This window comes from Neoarius graeffei, chromosome 17, assembly GCF_027579695.1.
Source record: "Neoarius graeffei isolate fNeoGra1 chromosome 17, fNeoGra1.pri, whole genome shotgun sequence".
In the NCBI taxonomy this organism is placed as follows: domain Eukaryota; kingdom Metazoa; phylum Chordata; class Actinopteri; order Siluriformes; family Ariidae; genus Neoarius; species Neoarius graeffei.
Window position 1 is genome coordinate 40,050,196 of NC_083585.1, and position 24,631 is coordinate 40,074,826.

A 24,631-nucleotide genomic window follows, 5' to 3' on the forward strand; every position below is an offset into this window, starting at 1 on the left:
CTTTTTTGTTTTAATTTTGATGATTATGGCTCATGAAAATCAGAAATCCAGTATCTCAAATTATTAGAATATTCCCTAAGATCAATAAACAAAAAAGAATTTACAATACAGAAATGTCCAACTTCTGAAAAGTATATTCATTTATACACTCAATACTTGGTTGGGGCTCCTTTACCATGAATTACTGTATCAATGCGGTGTGGCATGGAGGTGATCAGTCTGTGGCACTGCCGAGGTGTTATTGAAGCCCAGGTTGCTTTGATAGTGGCCTTCAGCGTATCTGTATTTTTGGGTCTGGTGTTTCTCATCTTCCTCTTGACAATACCCCATAGATTCTCTATGGGGTTCAGGTCAGGCAAGTTGGCTGGCCAATCAAACACAGTAATATCATGGTCAGCAAACCATTTGGTAGTAGTTTTGGCACTGTGGGTAGGTGCCAAGTCCTGCTGGAAAAGGAAATCAGCATCTCCAAAAAGCTCGTCAGCAGATGGAAGCATGAAGTGCTCTAACATTTCCTGGTAGATGGCTGTGTTGACTTTGGACTTGATAAAATACAGTGGACCAACACCAGCAGATGACATGGCACCCCAAATCATCACAGACTGTGGAAACTTCACACTGGGCTTCAAACACCTTGGATTCTGTGCCTCTCCACTCTTCCTCCAGACTCTAGAACCGTGATTTCCAAATTAAATGCAAAATGTACTTTCATCTGAAAAGAGGACTTTGGACCACTGAGCAACAGTCAATTTCTTTCTCTCCTTAGCCCAGATAAGACATTTCTGACATTGTCTCTGGCTCAGGAGTAGCTTGATATTAGGAATGCGAAAGTTGTATCCCCTTTCTTGAAGATGTCTGTTCGTGATGGGTCTTGATACACTGACACCAGCCTCAGTCCACTCCTTGTGAAGCTCTCCCAAGTCCTTGAATCAACTTTTCTTGACAATCCTCTCAAGACTGCGGCCATCCTTGTTGCTTGTGCACCTTTTCCAGCCACCCTTTTCAGCAATGACCTTTTGTGGCTTACCCTCCTTGTGGAGGGCATCAGTGATCATCTTCTGGACAACAGTTAAGTCAGCAGTCTTCCCCATGATTGTGGTTGTGTGTACTGAACTAGACCAAGAGATACACTGTGTTCATACTGTTTTACTCAAACTTGAAATGAAATATTCTAATATTTTGAGATGGGTTTTTTTATGTTTTTGTACTGTATGCCATACTGATTAAAATTAAAATAGAAAAATGCTTGAAACATTTTAGTTTATGTGTAATGAGTCTATATAACATTTTCACTTTCTTAAATAACTGATGGAAAATATCGAACTTTTTCACAATATTCTAATTTTCTGAGATGCTCGTATGTATGTATATTCTTATATAAATGGGGGAAGGGTCACAGTGGGAAAATATTTCACTGCCATTGGCTTCATATTGTGTGCGTGATGAATAAACACTTGAACTTGAACCCCATCCGAAATGATCTGAAAAGCAAATAGCCAAGATAATAAACCTAAATTACAATATGTTTTACAGGCTGATGCACTTTTGACGTGGGATTTTTATTGTTTATTTACAGAAATTGTATTATTATCATTATTATTATTATGATGATGATGAGAAGCCATGGCCTAATGGTTAGAGAAACAATTTTAGAACCAAAAGGTTGCTGGTTCGATTCCCTGAACTAGCAGGATGGGCTTAAATGTCCTTGAGTAAGGCACCTAACCTCCAGCCACTCCAGCAAGAGTGGTAGCATACCTTGTGTCTGATTAGCTAAAGAAAAACTGATGATGTGATTATCAGTTTGGGCATTGAACCTGACCAACTGAATTATTCTGTGCTAGTTTGCGTGTCTGCATTTCTTGTGACCTCCTGTTTCTTTAAGAGCTTTCAGTAGGCTTTCACTGCTGCAGGAGCTGCTGGAGGATCAGATGCACATGAGAATCCTTACCCTGGGGATCTACAATGCCCCGGATAACAACCTACACTGGCAACCTATACATTCAGTAGGCTAGCTGACCTCCACAGTCTGTGCTCGGTCTCAAATTACCCGTGACATGCGCATTAGATGGCGAGGTAAACTCGGGGGGTAAAGCTGCAGAGCTGTAGGACAACAATGATGATGATGATGGTGCTGAAGCTGCGTGGAGCAGGATGTGGTGAGTGTGCGTCCACTTATTGCGGCAATCTCAGACAAGACACTGCAGTCTGTATACTCGCTTTACTGCATTATCGATTATTCTTTGCATATTTCAGTTTAATATTGACAGTAAAAGACTGTGATTTGGGGTTTTTGCTCTGGATAAACAAAGGTGTTAGTAGGTGCTGTGCTAAGCGTCCTTGTGCTAAGGTTGGATGATGTCATCGGAGAGGACAGCATCATACTGCGCCATAGATCCTACAACCAACACAAAATAGACAATACACTGATGAACGAAGAAGCCAGGATATATAAGTACTTGTTATATGTTATTTATAGGGTACATTATTTAACCAGAGAGGCACAGGCACTTGGTCACATCTAACAGAAAGCTACTAAAACTAAACACGTTTACTAGGCTTTATTCGGCTAATAATCAGCATCATAAATGGACAGATAATGTCACTAATAAACCTGGATTGAGGATAGATAGATAGATAGATAGATAGATAGATAGATAGATAGATAGATGTACTTTATTGATCCCAAGCTGGGAAATTGTTTTGTTGCAGCAGCAGCAGCAGCAAGTTATTAGACATGCAACAAGAAAAAGATACAATGTACAACATAAAACAGATTTAAAAAAAAAAAAAATCCCAAGAACAAGCCAACTATACAATATACAGATAAAAATGTAACGGTAAAAAAATATGTGTGCTTTGTACATGTGAATGTGCATTAATAGTGCTAAAAACAAGCATTGTGATAACTGAGGCTGAAAACTGTGCAAAAGTGCAACATCAATTTCCCAGCTTGGGATCAATAAAGTACATCTATCTATCTATCTATCTATCTATCTATCTATCTATCTATCTATCTATCTATCCTCAATCCAGGTTTATTAGTGACATCTGTCCATTTATGATGCTGATTATTAGCCGAATAAAGCCTAGTAAACGTGTTTAGTTTAGTACCAGTAGCTTTGATTGAACAGAAAACAAACAAAAACTAATAAACTCGAACTTGTGTGCACAACTATTATGTTGTGAGATCTCGACATCTCAGTGGTTGTGGTGCAAACTGCGCGTTCAAAAAGTGGTGCAAAAGTGCTCGACTTTATTTCAACTACAAGTCCCAGCATGCTTAGCGGGAGAAAGCGTCTATCACAGGACCCCTGTTTAGGCGATGTCCCAAACATACTACCATACTTAGAAGCAGGCAGTGCTCAGTGATGTCCATACTCTGTAGTAGGGTAGAGGGTTAGGGAGGCTTTGGTTATAGCCTTCCGTTAATAGAAACAACCATGGAGGAAGTGGCTTATGTGTTTATCTTACAGATGTTGCATTTTTTTCCTCCCTCACAGGATTGTGGGGAAAAAAACAACAACAACATAATGGTATATTGGTATTGAGTTTGGACTCGACAGTCGACAACTAATCAGAACTATAGTTACCTCTAGGGAGGCGGGTCCAAGAAGAAAACAGATACAGCCTGGGATGAGAGCAAAATCATGAGCTGGCATGAACAGGGTTGTTGGTTTTTTTCCCCACCACCAGAAGCCCTGGAGTGAATGAATGAGTCGGGATGAAGAGGAGGTTTTGTGGTTGAGAAGATAACAAAGTTTCAAACCCGAAAGACTGAAATCCGATGAAACTGAAACTGACTGAACAGCGATGGCAACCAGTCACGACTCCTGGTAAATGTAACTTATTATACAATAAAACAATGGTTTAGTTTGTTTTGCTACATTGCAGCATAGCCTTTTTGTAGTCACTTGTTCTTGTCAAGTCCATTAGTGCTTGCTGTCTAATGCTGCATTGATTCTCAAACAGAACCTCAAGGAAGAGGGAGAATTTTAGAACTTTTTTTCTATTCTACGGTTTAGAAATAGCAGAACAGTGCAGTGTGAAATCAAATGGCAGGCATGTATCACTCCTGATAGGCCTATAATAAGAAAGCTAACATGAATCTGAAAGCCAAGCCCTGCCCTCTCTAAACCCCTCTTTATCACTGTACTTCAGAGCTTAATGTGCTTGGATGTCCTTTACTCTCATATTGAGGCACCATTTTGTACAAACAGGGTATTATCTGCACTAAAAAAAAAGCTGTAAATTTTATAGTAATTTAGTGGCAGGCAGCAGGGCTGGTGGAAAAGTACTGTAAATGTATAGTAAATAAAATATTTACAGTCAAGTACAGTGGTGCTTGAAAGTTTGTGAACCCTTTAGAATTTTCTATATTTCTGCATAAATATGACCTAAAACTTCATCAGAGTTTCACACAAGTTCTAAAAGTAGATAAAGAGAACCCAGTTAAACAAATGAGACAAAAATATTATACTTGGTCATTTATTTATTGAGAAAAATGATCCGATATTACATATCTGTGAGTGGCAAAAGTATGTGAACCTTTGCTTTCAGTATCTGGTGTGACCCCCTTGTGCAGCAATAACTGCAACTAAACGTTTCCGGTAACTGTTGATCAGTCCTGCACACCGGCTTGGAGGAATTTTAGCCCATTCCTCCGTACAGAACAGCTTCAACTCTGGGATGTTGGTGGGTTTCCTCACATGAACTGCTCGCTTCAGGTCCTTCCACAACATTTCGATTGGATTAAGGTCAGGACTTTGACTTGGCCATTCCAAAACATTCACTTTATTCTTTTTTAACCATTCTTTGCCAGAATGATTTATGTCCTTAGGGTCATTGTCTTGCTGCATGACCCACCTTCTCTTGAGATTCAGTTCATGGACAGATGTCCTGACATTTTCCTTTAGAATTCCCTGGTATAATTCACAATTCATTGTTCCATCAATGATGGCAAGCTGTCCTGGCCCAGATGCAGCAAAACAGGCCCAAACCATGATACTACCACCACCATGTTTCACAGATGGGATAAGGTTCTTATGCTGGAACGCAGTGTTTTCCTTTCTCCAAACATAACGCTTCCCATTTAAACCAAAAAGTTCTATTTTGGTCTCATCCGTCCACAAGGCATTTTTCCAACAGCCTTCTGGCTTGTCCACGTGATCTTTAGCAAACTGCAGAAGAGCAGCAATGTTCTTTTTGGAGAGCAGTGGCTTTCTCCTTGCAACCCTGCCATGCACACCATTGTTGTTCAGTGTTCTCCTGATGGTGGACTCATGAACATGAACATTAGCCAATGTGAGAGAGGCCTTCAGTTGCTTAGAAGTTACCCTGGGGTCCTTTGTGATGTCACTGACTATTACATGCCTTGCTCTTGGAGTGATCTTTGTTGGTCAACCACTCCTGGGGAGGGTAACAATGGTCTTGAATTTCCTCCATTTGTACACAATCTGTCTGACTGTGGATTGGTGGAGTCCAAACTCTTTAGAGATGGTTCTGTAACCTTTTCCAGCCTGATGAGCATCAGCAACGCTTTTTCTGAGGTCCTCAGAAATCTTCTTTGTTTGTGCCATGATACACTTCCACAAACATGTGTTGTGAAGATCAGACTTTGATAGATCCCTGTTCTTGAAATAAAACAGGGTGCCCACTCACACCTGATTGTCATCCCATTGATTGAAAACACCTGACTCTAATTTCACCTTCAAATTAACTGCTAATCTTTGAGGTTCACATACTTTTGCCACTCACAGATGTGCAGTATTGGATCATTTTCCTCAATAAATAAATGACGAAGTATAATATTTTTGTCTCATTTGTTTAACTGGGTTCTCTTTATCTACTTTTAGGACTTGTGTGAAAATCTGATGTTGTTTTAGGTCATATTTATGCAGAAATATAGAAAATTCTAAAGGGTTCACAAACTTTCAAGCACCACTGTACTGTAACATCTTACATAGTATAAAATAACACTCCAGTACAGTTGCTCATTTGGCTGATTCTTTTTTAAGAAGATTAAAATTGATGCTGGATATAGCTGTTCTGGTGGTGCAGTGGTTAGCACTGGTGCTTCATAGCAAGAAGGTTCTGGGTTCGAACCCAATTGCTGACCGGGGTCTTTTTGTGTGGAGTTTGCATTTTCTCCTGGTGTCTGTCTGGGTTTGCTCCGGTTTCCCCCACAGTTCAAAGACATGCAGGTTAGGTTAATTGGTGGCTCTAAATTGTGACCATAAGTGTGAATGGTTGACCCTATCCACATCAACCCCACACAGAGGTGGGAAAAGATGTTAATAACCACCCAGCCAATTCAGTGGTAGAAGGTGAATCAGTGCAAATTAGTTGATGCCAGGATTTTGTCATACTTACTTACTTACTTAAGCCTACTACCCCTCCTGGGGTATAGGCTGCTGATGAGAGCTCTCCAGGCATCCTGGTCTTGGCCTTTTCGCTCCAACTGGCTCCAGGTGTACCCCATTCTTTTGGTGTCAACATCAAGGTCTCGACGCCATGTGTTTCTGGGCCGTCCTCTGTTTTTCTTGCTTTAGGGGTTCCAGGTCAGCGCTTGCTTGGTTATGTTGGAGGCTGGCTTGCAGTGTGTGTGACCAATCCATCTCCAACATCATCTTAGGATCTCCTCTTCTGCAGGGAGCTGGTTGGTTCTATGTCAAAGGTCCTGGTTGCTGATGGTGTTCGGCCAGTGGATCCGTAGGATCCTCCGTAGACAATCGCTGACAAATATCCAGCATTGGGCTTGAATATGTTAATCTGGAATGACGAATGGGATTTATAGTGTAACAATCAAAGAACAGTGATGTAGTGGCTGGGACGCTCCACAACACTCAACAAAAAGTCTAGTATGACCTAATTTGTTTGTATTTTCTCACCTAGTTTGGCAACTCTTGCGGTGTGTGTGTGTGGGGGGGTTCTTTTTTTTTTAATAGCTATGATTGACAAATTTTTGACCCTCTTCCCTGATGACACTTAAGGATGTGAACGATGATTGGTTGGGTCATGCTTGTACTGTTGCAAGTCTCAAGACCCCAAGACATGGCAAAGATTTTATGGCACTATGATTGAATCATTTGACATGGTGTCCATCATGAAAGACAAAAATATCATGTAGTTTGAGCTTGGCATGAGCTAGTTGTGGTGGCTCTGTGGTTAAAGCTTTGAGTTACTGATCAGAAGATTATTTTATATTGTGTAAAATATTATGATACTTTTTTATGTTTGGCAGTTTAATTCAATACAAAATTAAGTTAAATTCAGTTACAGGTGAGTAAATTCAGCCATACTGCCAGCACGTAGCTGATTTTTTTTAAATTGTAATGCATCAAGTAAGGGCAATAATTCCGATTGGATTTTGCAAGTTATTGTAGGGTTTAACATAAAAAAATTATGCACTACTTTATTCTAGTGTTTCTGTGGCTGGCTAGTTGAATAATATTTGAATAACATATTTTATCAAAGCAATACAGGACAATGTATAGTTATATTCATGGAATTCACCAGCATACCATTCATTTCTCTAGATCCATCACAACTACTATATGTTAAAATTAAACTGTAATGCAGCATTTTGTCTATGCAGCCAAACTGCTTCACATGCAACTCTAGGAAGCCTTCCCTTAAAAGCTTCCAGGATAATTGAATTTGTGTGAAAGAGCTAATGTCATAGGGCAAGCCATTCATTTTTATTAAGTGTTCTGCTTAATGATGTACTGTCACGCCCTGCAAAATGCAGTGGTGTCCAATTAGTGAATCAAGTAAGAAAATTAAGAGAAAATCTTTCCCTAATATTCAGTTTGAAATGATTTACTTTTGTCTATACATGAATAGATGCATATATTTTATTTTTTAGAAATTGTAATGATCAGGCATATTCTATCAAAAGTCTAACACACATTTTATCACTTACGGGTGCATTGTAAAGCTTAATTATGCTAGCTCGTATGCAATCCTCAATCAGGGAAAAAGTTGGGACGGTATGTTAAAATTGAAAATTAAAACTGAAAACAACGATTTGTCAATCTTTGATCTGTATTGCACTAAAACAATACAAGAGCATATTATTTGAAAATGATTTGTTTTACCTCATTAATTTGATTGTATTTTTTTTTCAAAATAAACACTTCTATTTTGATTCTTGCAACGCATTTCGTAAAACGTTTGGATGGTAAAGCATTTACCGTACCACTTTATAATGTTGCTGTTCGTTCTCACAACACTGAAAAGACGGAAAACACCAAGTGATGAAGTGTTTCAGGTGTTTTGTCCCATTCTTCCTGCAAACAGGTCTTAAGGTGTGCAAGGTCATCATTATTTTTTTTGCTTCAAAATTTTCCACACATTCTGTACACCTTATGTGTCCACACGTATTGGCGACAGAGGGGACAGACACCCTCCTCTTCCACATCCATGCCTTTGTAATGTGTGCAGAATGTGGTGTTGCATTGCCTTGTTGGAATATCCCTGGAAAAGATGTTGTCTTGAAGGCAGCATACAGTGGTGCTTGAAAGTTTGTGAACCCTTTAGAATTTTCTATATTTCTGCATAAATATGACTTAAAACATCATCAGATTTTCACTCAAGTCTTAAAAGTAAATAAAGGGAACCCAGTTAAACAAATGAGACAAAAATATTATACTTGGTAATTTATTTATTGAGGAAAATTATCCAATATTACATATCTGTGAGTGGCAAAAGTATGTGAACCTTTGCTTTCAGTATCTGGTGTGACCCCCTTGTGCAGCAATAACTGCAACTAAACGTTTGCGGTAACTGTTGATCAGTCCTGCACACCGGCTTGGAGGAATTTTAGCCCATTCCTCCGTACAGAACAGCTTCAACTCTGGGATGTTGGTGGGTTTTCTCACATGAACTGCTCGCTTCAGGTCCTTCCACAACATTTCGATTGGATTAAGGTCAGGACTTTGACTTGGCCATTCCAAAACATTCACTTTATTCTTTAACCATTCTTTGGTAGAATGACTTGTGTGCTTAGGGTCGCTGTCTTGCTGCATGACCTGCCTTATCTTGAGATTCAGTTCATGGACAGATGTCCTGACATTTTCCTTTAGAATTCACTGGTATAATTCAGAATTCATTGTTCCTTCAGTGATGGCAAGCCATCCTGGCCCAGATGCAGCAAAGCAGGCCCGAACCATGATACTACCACCACCATGTTTCACAGATGGGATAAGGTTCTTATGCTGGAATGCAGCGGTTTTGTTTCTCCAAACATAACACTTCTCATTTAAACCAAAAAGTTCTATTTTGGTCTCATCCGTCCACAAAACATCTTTCCAACAGCCTTCTGGCTTGTCCACATGATCTTTAGCAAGCTGCAGACGAGCAGCAGTGTTCTTTTTGGAGAGCAGTGGCTTTCTCCTTGCAACCCTGCCATGCACACCATTGTTGTTCAGTGTTCTGATGGTGGACTCGTGAACATTAACATTAGCCAATGTGAGAGAGGCCTTCAGTTGCTTAGAAGTTACCCTGGGGTCCTTTGTGACCTCGCTGACTATTACACGCCTTGCTCTTGGAGTGATCTTTGTTGGTCGACCACTCCTGGGGAGGGTAACAATGGTCTTGAATTTCCTCCATTTGTACACAATCTGTCTGACTGTGGATTGGTGGAGTCCAAACTCTTTAGAGATGGTTTTGTAACTTTTTCCAGCCTGATGAACATCAACGCTTTTTCTGAGGTCCTCAGAAATCTCCTTTGTTCGTGCCTTGATACACTTCCACAAACATGTGTTGTGAAGATCAGACTTTGATAGATCCCTGTTCTTTAAATAAAACTGGGTGCCTACTCACACCTGATTGTCATCCCATTGATTGAAAACACCCGACTCTAATTTCACCTTCAAATTAACTGCTAGGGGCGGCACGGTGGTGTAGTGGTTAGCGCTGTCGCCTCACAGCAAGAAGGTCCAGGTTCGAGCCCCGTGGCCAGCGAGGGCCTTTCTGTGTGGAGTTTGCATGTTGTCCACGTGGGTTTCCTCCGGGTGCTCCAGTTTCCCCCACAGTCCAAAGACATGCAGGTTAGGTTAACTGGTGACTCTAAATTGCCTGTAGGTGTGAATAGTTGTCTGTGTCAGCCCTGTGATGACCTGGCGACTTGTCCAGGGTGTACCCCGCCTTTTGCCTGTAGTCAGCTGGGATAGGCTCCAGCTTGCCTGCAACCCTGTAGAACAGGATAAAGTGGCTAGAGATAATGAGATGAGATGAGACAAAACGTCCATTTCTTAAAAAAAAAAGGCTTGGAATACTGATTTGTCTGGCCACTATGCACATTTCCACTGTGTGATGGTCCATCCCAGATGTCTCCGAGCCCAGAGAAGTCGATAGCACTTCAGGACACTTTAACATAAAATTTTCTTTTTGCACAGGAACATTTTAACTGACATTTGTGGATGTAACTCCATCTTGTAGTGCTTGACAAAGGTTTGCCAAAGTAATCCCGAGCCTATGTGGTTATACCAGCTATAGATGAATGACTGTTCTTAATGCAGTGCTGTCTGAGGGATTGGCGATTACTGGATGACACTGGTCACCTGTTATCTGAATAATATTTTTAAATCCTAACTTGCATCATGTAGCACTTGTATCTTCAGCTTCATGCAGAGCTATGTTTCCTACATAATCCTTTTTTTTTTCTTTACACTTTTCAGGTTGCTGTTGGTGACAGTCAGGCATGAGTACCTAGGACGAAGGGTCTTCCAAGTCCCTTGGTCTACAGCAGTCCAGCAACTCAAGCAGCTCATCTATCAAGAAACCAACTTCCCTGTTTGTGAGCAACAGCTGATTCATAATGGAAAAGTGGTGAGTAATTAATGAGCACACGCTAAAGCACAAGTGCTTGCTAAATTGCTTTATATGGAAAAGCTTTAACTTGAATAATAAGGCTATTTTAAAATGTAGGATAAACTATGAAATCAATTAAGATATTACAGTTTGCATTTCTGTTTAACTTTTTGTGTTTCTGCATTTATGTTTAAATTCAGGGTTCCAGTTTATAGCATCACTGTAATTTCTCAGATTTTTTTTTTAAAGAAGATTTATATAGTATTTATTTTGCCTTAAACTATTGTATCGTATATATGATGATAAAACATTTATCTAAGCTGAACTGGTCAGTAGCCAGATGACTAGATTTATACTCTTACGGGGGAGCTGTGGCCTACTGGTTAGAGAAACAGCTTTGGGACCAAAAGTTTGCTGGTTCAATTCCCTGGACCAGCAGGAATGGCTGAAGTGCCCTTGAGCAAGACTCCAGACTGCTCTGGGTATATTGTATTTCGCTCTGGATAAGAGCATGTGTTAAATGCAGTAATGTAACAATCAACTATAACTAATTAATTGAGAGGCAGGATAGACTGAGGTTCACTGTACGTTTGTTTGTTTTATCTGCGTTCAGTCCAGAGTAGATACACACATTTCCACTTCGCTGTTCTCTGCCACACAGTAGTTGCATCACAGTAACTTAATTTGTGTGTGAATGAGTAATGATGTTAATAACAGAAAGAAAATAGGGGCAGGAAGACAGAGCCCTGCACTCCCACGGGAGTCCCGCGGGACAAATTTTGAAAGCTCATTGCGGGCGGGAGCGGGAGTGCACATATGCTGGCGGGAGCGCACATATGTGGGCGTGGGCGGGAGCAGTGATAAGCTGCAGTCCCACTAACTAAAAACGTGTTTAAAATAAAATTTATGAATTATTAATTTATGTCTATCATATATAATTTGTGCTGGATATTTTATTTGGCATTAATAAAAACATTTTAAGATGCCTAATGGCCCTTTTCCACTACCCTTTTTCAGCTCACTTCAGCTCACTTCAGCTCACTTCAGCCCGACACGGCTCGCGTTTCGACTACCAAAGAACAGCACGACTCAGCTCGCTTCAGCCCTGCTTAGCCCCTAAAACTCGCACCGTTTTGGAGTGGGGCTGAAGCGAGCCAAACCGAGCCGAGTGAGGCTGGGGGCGTGAGTTATATAATATATATATATATATATATATATATATATATATATATATATATATAATATAAAAACTCCCCTGTGCACTGATTGGTGAGGAGGAGTGTCCTCACATGCCCACACACGCCCCGCGAGCACGCTGGGATCTGTAAACACCGTAAACCCGGAAGAAGAAGAATTACGAGAATTTCTGAAGCCTTATGCGCCTCGCCTCATCTATACGCTCTTGCCAGTATCTGTTGGCATTGTCGGTGACAACAAGCCACAGCACCAAGACCAGCAACACTAACGACTCCATGTCCTCCATGTTTATTGTTTACTATCCGGGTCGTGAGACTACCGCTTAAAAGCTCACTGATGTCACTGTTTGTGCTGCTTAACGACATCACGTGACGTCCACCCACTTTCGCTAACTCCACCCAATGTGTCCACCCACTTCCAGCCATCACGGTTCAGCGCGGTTGTAGTCGAAATGCAACTCCAACAGCCCCGCTCAGCCCGACTCAGCACGGCACGGTTCAGCCCGACTCAGCCGCGTTTGTAGTGGAAAAGCGGCATAAATTTGCAGAGAGTCAGATTGCCAGATTGAGTGAGGAATGGCATCTTAAATTTGCCATTGATCACCCTAACGGGCAATCCTTTGATCACTCTAATGACTCGCCGTTCACACCCAGCCTCCAGTGACCCACACTAACATGATGCCTCAATGACACCTTAGATGAGCTGGTCATCAGAATTCTGATTCTGATCCAGGAGAGGATAAATAACTCTCGTATGTTTCCTCTTCCGTGTTTGAGATCTCCGATCATGGCAGAAGAGCAGAGTTCCTTTACTGTAGCTCACAGTGCTTCAAAAGTAAGTGCTGCTTTAAAAAGAGGTACATTTACTGTTAAAAAGTCAAGAGTCCTGACGTGCTCGCCTGTCTTTTTTTATTGTTTATTATTATTATTATTATTATTATTAGAGACACTGACGAAGGCAACAGCCGAAACGTTCGTCTCCTTCTGCTGCTAAAAACAACTGAAAAGAAATGTAACTAAAAGAATAAGTTCAAGAGTGCGATCCATCTCTCCTTTCACACTAATTATTCATAGGAGACGCACCACGGGAGAGCGCATACTTAAATGATTAGCCTACTTAAATAATTATTATTATTAGGTCTACATGCTGCCATTTCAACATTCCGAATTCAGAAACAAGGTAAATAATAACGAACGTGAGCTGTAGATATTTATGCTCAAATCCACTCAAAGTAGGGGGCGGGGCACCATCACGCTGTGTCATTTCCTGTGTGTTATTTCCTGAGAAATAACGCGAACGTCTGCATCATGCGGGATTTGCGGGCAGGAGCGGGACTGAAAATCATAATTCTTTGCGGGCGGGAGCGGGACTGAAAAATCATAATTCTTTGCGGGCGGGAGCGGGACTGCACAATGCGGGCGGGAGCAGGACTGAAAAATCCAACCCGCGCAGACCTCTACAGGAAGACTCTCAGCCTTGTCTTTTGCGAATAAATGTTTTACCAAAATATAAGTTAGGCTACACGGTGGTGTAGTGGTTAGCGCTGTCGCCTCACAGCAAGAAGGTCCGGGTTCGAGCCCCGTGGCCGGCGAGGGCCTTTCTGTGTGGAGTTTGCATATTGTCCGTGTGGGTTTCCTCCGGGTGCTCCGGTTTCCCCCACAGTCCAAAGATATGCAGGTTAGGTTAACTGGTGACTCTAAGGCCCTGTCCACACGGCAACGGATTCAGGTGAATCTGATAAAATTTTTTATCGTTTCGGCCTGGCGTCCACACGGCACCGGCGTTTTGGGTGCCCCAAAACGATATTTTTTGAGAACGGATTCCAGAGTGGAAAAATCTGGCAATGGCGCCATTGCAAAGTCGTCTGGATGAGTAGAACGGATTTGTTTATGATGACGTCACAACCACATGACTAGAACAAGCAGCACTCTCGCGCGCATCATTCGTAACAACAACAGCTTTTCTTTTAAATAAACAAGTAACTGAACCATTTCTTGAATTTCTTTTTTTTATTGGATAAGACTGCTTTTCAAAATGTTCTCACACAATAAGAAAATTAAGTTATATAAAACTATGCACACTAATAAAACTAATTTGTACACACAGAAGGCACGATTTCCTCGCGTAGTCGCAGCCATCTTCTTGTTGTTGTGTGTTTGTTCCTGTGTGCTTCACGCCGGGTAGAAGAAGGGGTTTATGCGCATGCGTCCTACTTCTATTGTTCTGGTGTCTCCGATGGGACCGTCTTACAGCGCACGTAGAGGTGTGGCATGTGTATTGCATCATTTTCAGCAAGCGTTGCGTTGCCATATGTACCTGATTTTTACTGATCCGTTGCCCATGTGGACGCGATATTTTTTTTTTTTTACCCGCTAAAAAAAAAATCTCGTTGCCATTGTCGTGTGGATGTAGCCTCAATTGACCGTAGGTGTGAGTGTGAATGGTTGTCTGTGCCTATGTGTCAGCCCTGTGATGACCTGGCGACTTGTCCAGGGTGTACCCCGCCTTTCGCCCGTAGTCAGCTGGGATAGGCTTCAGCTTGCCTGCGACCCTGTAGAACAGGATAAAGCGGCTACAGATAATGAGATGAGATGACTTGTTCATATTGAACACTGATTTAGGTGAGGTTTTTATGTTTGTGCTGAATGCAGAAAACGGAGTCATAATTTCTTCTAGTCAAGACATTGGCCCATAATGTTCCAGGGTTCAAATATTTAAAATATTTGCAGTAATAAAATTAATAGGTTGCATAATTGAAATAAGTGACTGCGGTGTTCAACAGCAAAGTCGTTTCTTTCATTTAAGGAATCTCTGATGGTCATGTGATGTGAAATTAAACCAATACAATTATTATTGTATAAATATGAGACTAGATGATCAATTTATAGTACCAGTCAAAAGTTTGGACACCCCTACTCATAAGTTTTTCTGTATTTTGACTATTTTCTACATTGTAGAACAACACTGAAGACATCAAAACTATGAAATAACATATGGAACAGATATGGAATTATGGGGTAAACAAAAGTGTTAAATGTGTTTCATATTTTAGATTCTTCAAAGTAGCCACTGTTTACCTTGATGATGCTTTGCACGCTATTGGCATTATCTTAACCAGCTTCATGAGGGAGTCACCTGGAATGCTTTTCACTTAACCAGCATGTCTCGTCAAAAGTTAATTAGTGCAATTTCATACCTTCTTAATGAGTCTGAGATCATCAAACAGTAAATAGTAAACAATAAAGATACAGTAAATAGCCCTATTCCACAACTGTAGTAATCCATATTATATCAAGAACCTCTCAATTAAGTAAAGAGAAACGACATCCATCATTACTTTAAGACATGAAGTGTCTCTTTGAATTAAAAAAAAAATTAATTAGAAGGGGTGTCCAAACCTTTGACTGGTACTGTACATCCACAGAATAAAAAAGACTGAGTTAAAATATTGATGATGACCTAAAGATCCAGAGGTGAAATAGACCTCTGACCTGAGGCAGTTTTCGCTACTTGCCTTGACTGCTCTAAATGTGTGACCTTAAAACAGGGAAGCCTTCATGATTGAAAAGAGCAGGTGGGTGAGCTCTCCGCAAGCTTGGTTATGTCACGATCAAAAAATAATGACCTGCCAAGCAGTCTGTAGATCTGGATACAGCCAACCAGATAATCTGGGAGCAGTCTGAGATTCCATTCACAGCTCAAATGCTGCCAGAGCAAGTCTTGACTTTGTATTTATTGGTTCTTTTTTTCATATAAGCCTGCAAAGTTCTAGATAATGATGCTGGCATTACTCCAGTGTCTGTAATAAGCTTGAGAATTTTTGCTTGTGGTGATTCTTGCTGGAGATGCTGGGACAAGTTCTGAACTTCTTAAGCAAAGAAAGAGAGGAAAATAAAAAGGGAGGAAAAACTAACTCAGCAAAAATTATGTAAATGCTATCTGAAATAGTGCTTGTAGAAATGACCTGATTTCTCTAGAGTGCAATGTTTTCTGTGGACCGAGCCTTCTTAGGTTGTCCTGCTTAACATGTTTGGCTGCCCGGTGTTACATAATGTAATAATAGGTCACCTTATAATGATTTTATTCATTAAGTATTAGGCAAGTACAGGGCTTAATTTGAGCCGGAACATGACGGAACAAGATCCGTAACCTCCGTCGTCGGATCCGGCAGCTATTTTCATTTCATTTGGTGTTCTGGCCACGCCCGGATCACCGCACAGGCTTCATATGGCTTCAGCCTAGGGGCCCCCACACCCCCCGCCTCGCAGGGGGGCCCCCAATTGGTCAAAAGAGAAAAAAAAACCTTTCATATTCATTGGCTCAAAATGAATATTTAAATAAACGGACGCTGATTGGGTGAGGCAAATCCGCCTTCCATATATAAACGTTAGACGTCACGCACGACATCACTCCACAGTTGAACAGTGAACATGTGTGACAGAAAATACGAGAGCGGTGCTCAAAAGCGCAAGGCGCAACGGCAAAAAGCCTCACGTGACAAAGCTCTATTGAGCAATATACCAAAATTAACAGGGTTTTTTAAACCTAATGAAACCCAACTGGCAAGTGCAAGTCATCATGACAATAGCGTAGCAAACGTTATGTTAGCTGCAGCTGCAGCCAGTAGTACTACTAGCTCTGGTGAGGGTGAAGGACCATCCCTTTCAGACCCCGTCCCATTTGTGGATGAATGTGCCACTGCCACTAGTTTCACAAACTCTGGCCCAGCTGTACAAAGTTTAATAATGAAAAAAAACAAAACAAAACTTTAAAATGTAGAAAATAGACAGTTCTTTACAGGTAGATGGGATAAGATGGTGGTGGCCGGGGGGGCCTACAGCAACTTGTAGCCTAGGGGCCCCTGGCCATGTTAATCCGGCCCTGGTTCCAGCAGCTATTTAAATGGATCAGATCACCTCCGTGACCATCACAAAGGGAAAAAAAATCAAACAATAAATTAAATAAGTAAATAAAAATTTGTTTAGTGTTCGGTTTTGATTTTGATATCTGTTGTTGATTTCTCTCCTATGACATCCACAAAATCTATGCGGGGGGGAACATGGGGTGTATACTTCCGCTCAATAGAACACCGGGTTTTTTGTAGCCGTTAGCTTGCGCTGTGGAAAAAATGGCAAAAAAACCAAGAAAGGTAGGCAGATCGCTGCCCTGAAAAAAAAACTGTTACATGTCAACTCGTTATTACTTAAGAAAAGAATTAACCGTGTTACTTGAAAAAGAAAAAAATGGTTCACGTCACTTTTTAAAAACCCGTTATTACTTACCCATTACTTGAATCGATTGCACTTATGGCTGCTACTTGAATCCTTGGAATATAGTAAAACTTGAATCCTTAAAATGAATTCTCCAACTTGTTTTGTAAACCCTTTCTTAACTATTACTTGAATTGATTGCACTTATGTTTGCTGGCACTGCTTTTAAACTTGAAATATGCTTGAAATCCTAGGCTATGCTTTTAAATATCCGACTTAAATCCTTAAAATGAGTCATTTAACTCATGTCTTGTGTGATCTGATCTCCAATGGTGAAATAAACCGGTTGTGATATGAGTACAGTCTGTTATTTTAGAAGATAAATTTAATATATAGCCTAATAAAAAATAATATTTTATAACATATCACGACATATTACTGTCTGTAACTGTTCGTCACTAAAGCGTTTTCTAAGATCATAATGTCTGATATTATTATTATTATTATTATTTTAATTTTTTTTTGCCAAGTGGGGCCACTGCCGGGTCGGTCGACATGTGGTAGGTCTATTGTTCAAATGCGTTCTACGGTCTATGGGGCTGCGTTGTGGGTGCAAGTGCCAGGACCGTTTTATTTATTTACTTTCTTTATAATCTCAGTCAGATACACAAGCAAGATTAAGTCTTTACTCTGCTGTGTTTTATTATGGCCCTCAATATATTGTAACCTGTGTTTGATTTGTTAATTGTTGATCCAGTTGTTGCCTTAACGCAGGGGTCTGCAATGGCTCGGGAGCCAGATGTGGCTCTTTTGGTGGCTGCATCTGGCTCGCAGATTAATCAGCTCACATTGAGATCAAGAAGTACACCTCCATTTAATGAAAAATTCAGTTAGCTGTCTGCAAAGCAAAGCCTTTTGACAAAGAACATGGCGAAAAGGGAAAAAAGGTGACTGGTACGGTAGCCTACCAGTCACCTTTTTTCCCTTTTCGCCATGTTCTGGTACGGTAGCCTACATTTCAACAGGAATGGAGAAAGGAATTCGCCTTTGTGGGGTGAGAGGGTTCTGCTTTGTGTCCAATAGGCCTATACAATGACAAGATTGCATCGATGAAACAATGAAATAAAGCGGCACTTCGAAACACGCCAAGCTACGTTTGCGTCAAAATATTCAGCGGGGGACAGGAGGAAGACGGCATGTCAAGAGCCTCTTCATTATGAAAAAGAATATATTACACTCAAATTGTTGGTCATACGTAAAAATGCATTTTAGTTGTATTCAACGTCACTTTTTGTATATGGCTCTCACGAAAATGTATTTGAAAATATTTGGCGTTCCGGGACCTCCCACTTACAAATTAAGCACTGGGCAAGTATTCAGGGGTGATGTCTGGAATTAATTATGGATTTCCAGTTGTTAATGGTAGTAGTAGTAGTAATAATAATAATAATTTATGATATTTTATAATATTGCATTTACATTTATTTATGCAAAGTGACATGCAATATAAGTGAGATGGAGTCCAAGGATAGAGCTGAGAATTTGTGAGTTAAGGAGTTTGTTCAAAATCCCAGCAGTGGTATGGGATCTGAACTATTATACTGATCATATTGATCAAATGCATACAATAGCTGCACACTGATCATTGATTTTTTTTTAAGCAACAGCGCAAAATCAATATCAGTAATCAATATTATTTATCACTGAAGTGACATGATTATTTTCTCATAAGGTGTGGCTATAAATTAATATTTCTCTAATAATGTTTCTCGTGATCTTGGGCTCATGATTCGATTTTCCCACAATATTTTTGAAGAAAATTAAATGAAGAAACATTTTTTCGGTAATAATATTAACATTTATTTCCCTGTTCTTGAGAACTTAAATATTCCTTTTATTAAATTAAAGAACTTTTGATTAATTTTCTTATTAACCAACAATTATTTACCCACATTTGTAAGGGTTGAAGTAAAATAACAGCCTATTAACTAAAATATTGCTTTTATTAAAAATGAAAAAAGTTAATAACAAATAGGCCTTTTCTTAATACACTTTTATGAACATTTATACTCCCTGCATTTGTTTCTTTCCTTAAGCTTTCAGCAGTCTAAAAAAGCTCTAATTTCTTGTTAAATCTATTTGTACAGCTCTTTCCCATTTTAGATCTGTTTTTTGTGTACATTTGTGGCATTAGAGCTGTGTTACTTTTGTTACTTCCATGAAGTCACATGCATTCCCACTATTTTATGTTATTGCACCCACTGCTGTCTGAATAACACAATCGCAGCTCGGAAAAACTAAGAGATTACACAACCTGATAATCATGATTCATTTTTTTATTTCATCTGTTTGAACCGTGATAAATTTGTATCACAATTTGTCACGATATATTGTTACATGCCTACTTTGTATGCTGTAATGTTAAGATTTCCCTTCACTAGAGCTAAAAGACCCAAACATCTTCCAGCATGACAGTACCCCTATGCACAAAGTGAGGTTCATATGACATGTAAGACACATTTGCCAAGAGTGGTGTGGAATAACTCAAGTGGTCTACACAGAGCTCAACTCCACTGAACACTACTGGGATGAATTGGTGCACTGACTGCACACCAGGCCTCCTCATCTGACATCAGTGCCTGACCTCACTAATGCTCTGTAGCTGAATGAGCACTAATCCCCACAGTCACGCTCCAAAATCTAATGGAAAGCCTTCCCAGAAGAGGGGAGGTTATTATAGAAGCAAAGGGGAACTAAATTTATAATGGGATGTTCAACAAACACATATGGGTATGATTTGGTCAGGTGTACACAGGTGTATTTTTGGCAATATTGTGTATCTTATGCCATTTATTGAATTTCAAATGAGTGAGAAATCAGTTGAATGATACCACTGGGGTCACACGAACCTAAGCATGAAAATGTGACCTTGAATAAAAAGCGAACAGATTTCTTTTTGCCCGTTCCTGCTAAATAACTCGTTAAGCATGACATTCCCACAGTTACATATTAAGTTCTGGGCTCAAGTGATATAATTTATGGTCACAAATTTGGTACCTCGTGGCCACAACATAATAATTCATGGTCGCAACATATGAAAATATTAACTTATGGCTTTCTTTTGAGTTCAGTATATTAATTTGTGGCCAGAGCGTCTACAAAAACAACCACCATGTCATCTCGGCAGCTGTGCAGAAAAGAAATGTATGTAATGAATAAATGCTTGCTTGGGAAGCAGTGTACAGAACTAAGTACAAAATCACTACCGAATTATTGATTGTGGTAATCTCTGGGAATGATGACTTGCTGACCAGTTTTGTCAGACTGCAGCCATGTGCACCAGAGCATGTTGAGAATCGCAGATGGATTAGTAGAAGCTTTTGCTTTGAAAACATTCTGTAGCCCTTTTCACTTGTCTGAGCAGAGTCCAATATGATATTGAAGATTTCCTAAACTCTTTTGCTGAATTTTCCTTCCTTCCTTCCTGCCTTCCTTCCTGCCTTCCTTCCTGCCTTCCTGCCTGCCTGCCTGCCGCAGAGTAGGTGTACAAAAGACGATCAGATGCTCAAAATGACCTAGAGGGGCTTTATAACTCCCACAAATCAAATTGAGATAGAATACAATCATCTACTAGAGCAGCCAATGTCTGAAAGAGTCAATTTCCATTTTCAGCATATCGATGTTTATTCTCCGTATGTACTGGTTGTCTGTAAATATACCAGTGTATTGTCTTATTGAAAGCATGACGATATTGAGTCAGTCTGTGTTTTTCTATTTAGATTAAAGATGGAGTTGTAGTTGGAACCTTGGTACTACAAGGGAGTCCAGAAATAACCATGACGCTGCACGGAAGAGGACTGCGAGGGGGTGGTAACTTATGAAATACATTTATAGATAACATGCATATTAAAAATACACTTAATACCCATGAATTAGGATGAATTTAGTATTTGTGTGATATTTGTATAGTAGTAAATCAGTACTTGTATCTATAGTTGAGTGCAGAAGGTTACATCACCCTTGTTTAAGAAAATGTCAACTATATATACACTGCAAAAATTCAAAACAGCAGTGTGAAAAAGTGCACATGGATATTACAGTCAGAAATAGTTTGATTGTCTCATAATAATAATATTTAAGTTATTCCACAAAATTGAGTCATACATGAGCTGATGGCTGATGAGGCATGTAGCACCGAGTTGGCTGTAAGCCATGTATGACGAGATTGAGTAGAATAACGGTTTTATTCTATCCACATTCACTGGATTTTGTGAAACGAAGCATTTTTATTTTTTGCAAATTCGATAAATAAGAACTTTATACAAAATGTCCGACAAAATAATTTCTGCTTAGAATACAAACAAACCAGCGAAATGACAGTAGCAATTTGTGAAAAATGCTATAATAATTTTTGAAAAAGAAAAAAGATGTGTTCTTACCATCAAATACTTTTATTCCATATTTTGTTTTTGGGTTTTATTTTTTTTTGTATTTTTTTGGAGGTCGTCTTAAGGGTTTTTTGGTGGTTGACAAACCAACTTAAAGGTGCATTACTGCAACCAGCTGGGCTGGAGTGTGGAACAGGAGATATTTTGGGGGGGGGCTATATTCTTTTGGCTATTTCTGTTTCTTTTAAATCCTTCATAACAATTTTTGGGGTTTTGTTTTTGAGTAGAGTTTTTATTTTGTCCTTGGTTGGTTCAGCAACATGCTCCGCCATTTTGTTTTTCTCTACTCACAGTATATGGGCCGATATATCCTAGTAGTAGAGTAGCCAATCAGCGTGTGCGATTGCGCATATCCAGTGAATGTGGATAGAATAAATTAACGTAATTTTTTTTTGACAATTTGGTAAATGTAATTCAACGTATTGTTACTTTAATTATTTTGCAGTAAGGTTATGTAAAATTTTGCATTCTGCCATATTTTACCATCTAAGAAGAAGAATATTTCATAGGCAGCAGTGTTTTTACCTGTCAAATACTCTCTTGCAGGGAGGTTTGGGCAAACCACTCCACCTTTGGTAGAGTTTCTGAAAGACATTTTACGGCGCTATCCAGAAGGTGGACAGATACTGAAAGTAGGTCTTGTGATGAGCGATATTAAATGTATTTAAAGTTAGACATATGCATATACAGATTGGTGACAAATTAAAGGGAACTAAGTGGTTGGGCCATGAGCAATTGGAACAGGTTCAGCTTCCTTTAGCACAGATTCTACAAGTCTCTAGAGGGCTATACTGGAGGGATGAGCACCATTCTTCTAAAACATATTCCCTCAGTTAGTGTTTTGATGATGATGGTGCAAAGTGCTGCCTGATATATTACTCCAATATCTCTCATTATTAATCACCGTGTTGATATCTGGTGACTGTAAAGGCCACAGCATATGATTTACATAATTTCCATCATACTCAAGTCATTCAGTGAGCCCTGTCGATGGGGGTGGGGTCATCTTGGAAGAGACCACTCTCATCAGGATAGAAATGTTTCATCATAGGATAAAGGACATCAGGCAGAAAAACTCTGTACTGATTTGCAGTAACGCTTCTTCTAAGAGCATAAATCAACTCATGCCAGCAAAATAAATGCCCCCACGGTAATACAAATTCCCCAGTTTTTCTTTGTCACCCATTTGTAAATAACGTTCATGAAAGAGACCTATGGAATGAAAAACTATCTAGCTTCCTACTGAGAATATTTTATAAAATTCTGTAAATATGTGGTGGTAAGTTTTCCCTGATGATGTACGTGTGCTCATTATGTGGCAAGGTCTTCCTATTCAACACTCACAAGTGAAATATCGCAAGTAAAATACAGAGTGCTAAACTGAATGTGAGAGATCAGTGTCTTAAAATAAATGGACTAACCTAACTGTTTGGAAACTAGCATTAACCCCTTCAGTGCCCTTGGACGAGTCACGTACGTCATGAAATCTTTTACCGCTGTGCCTTATGATGTATGCTACTCGTCATAAACACCTCCTTTTATGTACCTTACATGGCACATTACTTTTACTTCAGAGTGGCACGTTACCGCGAGTTGGCCTAGTGGTTAGCGTGTCCACTTCTCGTTCTGGAGATCACGAGTTCTATTCACAGTTGGGTTGTACCAAAGACCATCATAAAATCATCATCATCAAGGTTTCCCTAGTGCGGCCGCACAACAGCCTTAGGGCACTCTTCCTTAAAACGGTTTTCGAGGAATCGCAAGAAATCTTTCTTCTTCATCATTCTTCTGGCCTGCTGTTTGTCGATGTCAAGAGCACGCTCGACCTTGCTCCACAGTCTACCCTGCATGTCTCCAAACAGCATTTGCTTTTGATATGAGTCATTGTCCATTCTACATATGTGGGCCAGGTATTTAAGGTGTTGTTTAACACAGAAGTTACGGATAGGGAGAGTTTTAGTGATATCAAGAAGTTGTCTATTGGATATCTCAAAGCTCCAGTCAACTGGTTCAGCTGTGGCGGCCGTGTTATTCGTCTTTCTCTTTTTCGGATCCGGGGCATTCCTCCGTTTGTAACCTCCTCGAATCATCTTCCTTAGGAACTCATTCCATACGACTTTCATTTTTTTTTCAATAAAAATGCTACCCAGTTACTTGGAATACATGGACATTGTGTTTTCAAGTCCTAGTAATTCATGTTTATGGACAGGTTCTCATTGACAAGACCCATTGTCTTGTGGTGGTTTTTTTATGTTTCTGAAGTTGTTTTTGATTTACTAAAGTTATTTTTACTCTACAACAGTGTTTTTTTTTGTGATTTTTCGATACAAATATTAAAAATATAAAGTTCTGAACAAGTTAGAGAAAGATTATCAAAATATCCCAATTTTGACCTATTTTTGTCCTATATGCCTGGCACATTACAATTAATTATAGGTGGCAGCCAAGGGGTTAAAGCAAATATTATGTACACAAGCTTATTCTCTTCCTAGTAAACCAGGTCTAATGCTCATTCTTTGGCTATTGATCTCTATCTCTCTTTTAGGAGTTGATTCAGAATGCAGAGGATGCAGGAGCAACAGAGGTTAAATTTATGTATGACGAGAATGAATATGGGGTGGAGTCACTGTGGTCACCTGATATGGCCCAGTATCAAGGTACATACTAAACATTTAATGCAAATGTGCCTTTAATCCTTTTTTTTTTTTTCATTTGTGTTGTGTACAAAATCTGTGCTCACTGTCCAAAGCTCATTATACAACTGTAATGTGGTTGTATCTGCCAGGTACGGCCTTGTATGTGTACAATGATGCAGTTTTCATGACGGAGGACTGGAATGGGATTCAGGAAATTGCGAGGAGTAGGAAAAGAGAGGACCCTTTAAAAGTTGGACGATTTGGGATTGGATTCAACTCTGTTTACCATATAACAGGTAAGTGTACTGCATTCAAATTCTCAGAT

The 24,631-nt window shown here is 39.8% G+C and overlaps 1 protein-coding gene across 1 annotated transcript in view; it reads left to right on the top strand.

Annotated features, from left to right (window-relative positions):
* The first annotated feature begins 3,487 nt into the window (after positions 1-3,487).
* Positions 3,488-24,631, top strand: part of sacs (sacsin molecular chaperone) — a 45,851-nt gene continuing 24,707 nt past the window's right edge. The window contains exons 1-6 of the mRNA XM_060944191.1: positions 3,488-3,836; positions 10,683-10,833; positions 21,002-21,092; positions 22,217-22,302; positions 24,216-24,327; positions 24,456-24,602. Of these exons, the coding sequence (XP_060800174.1) occupies positions 3,814-3,836; positions 10,683-10,833; positions 21,002-21,092; positions 22,217-22,302; positions 24,216-24,327; positions 24,456-24,602 (610 nt within the window). The 5' untranslated portion in view covers positions 3,488-3,813. The remainder of the gene's footprint in view (positions 3,837-10,682; positions 10,834-21,001; positions 21,093-22,216; positions 22,303-24,215; positions 24,328-24,455; positions 24,603-24,631) is intronic.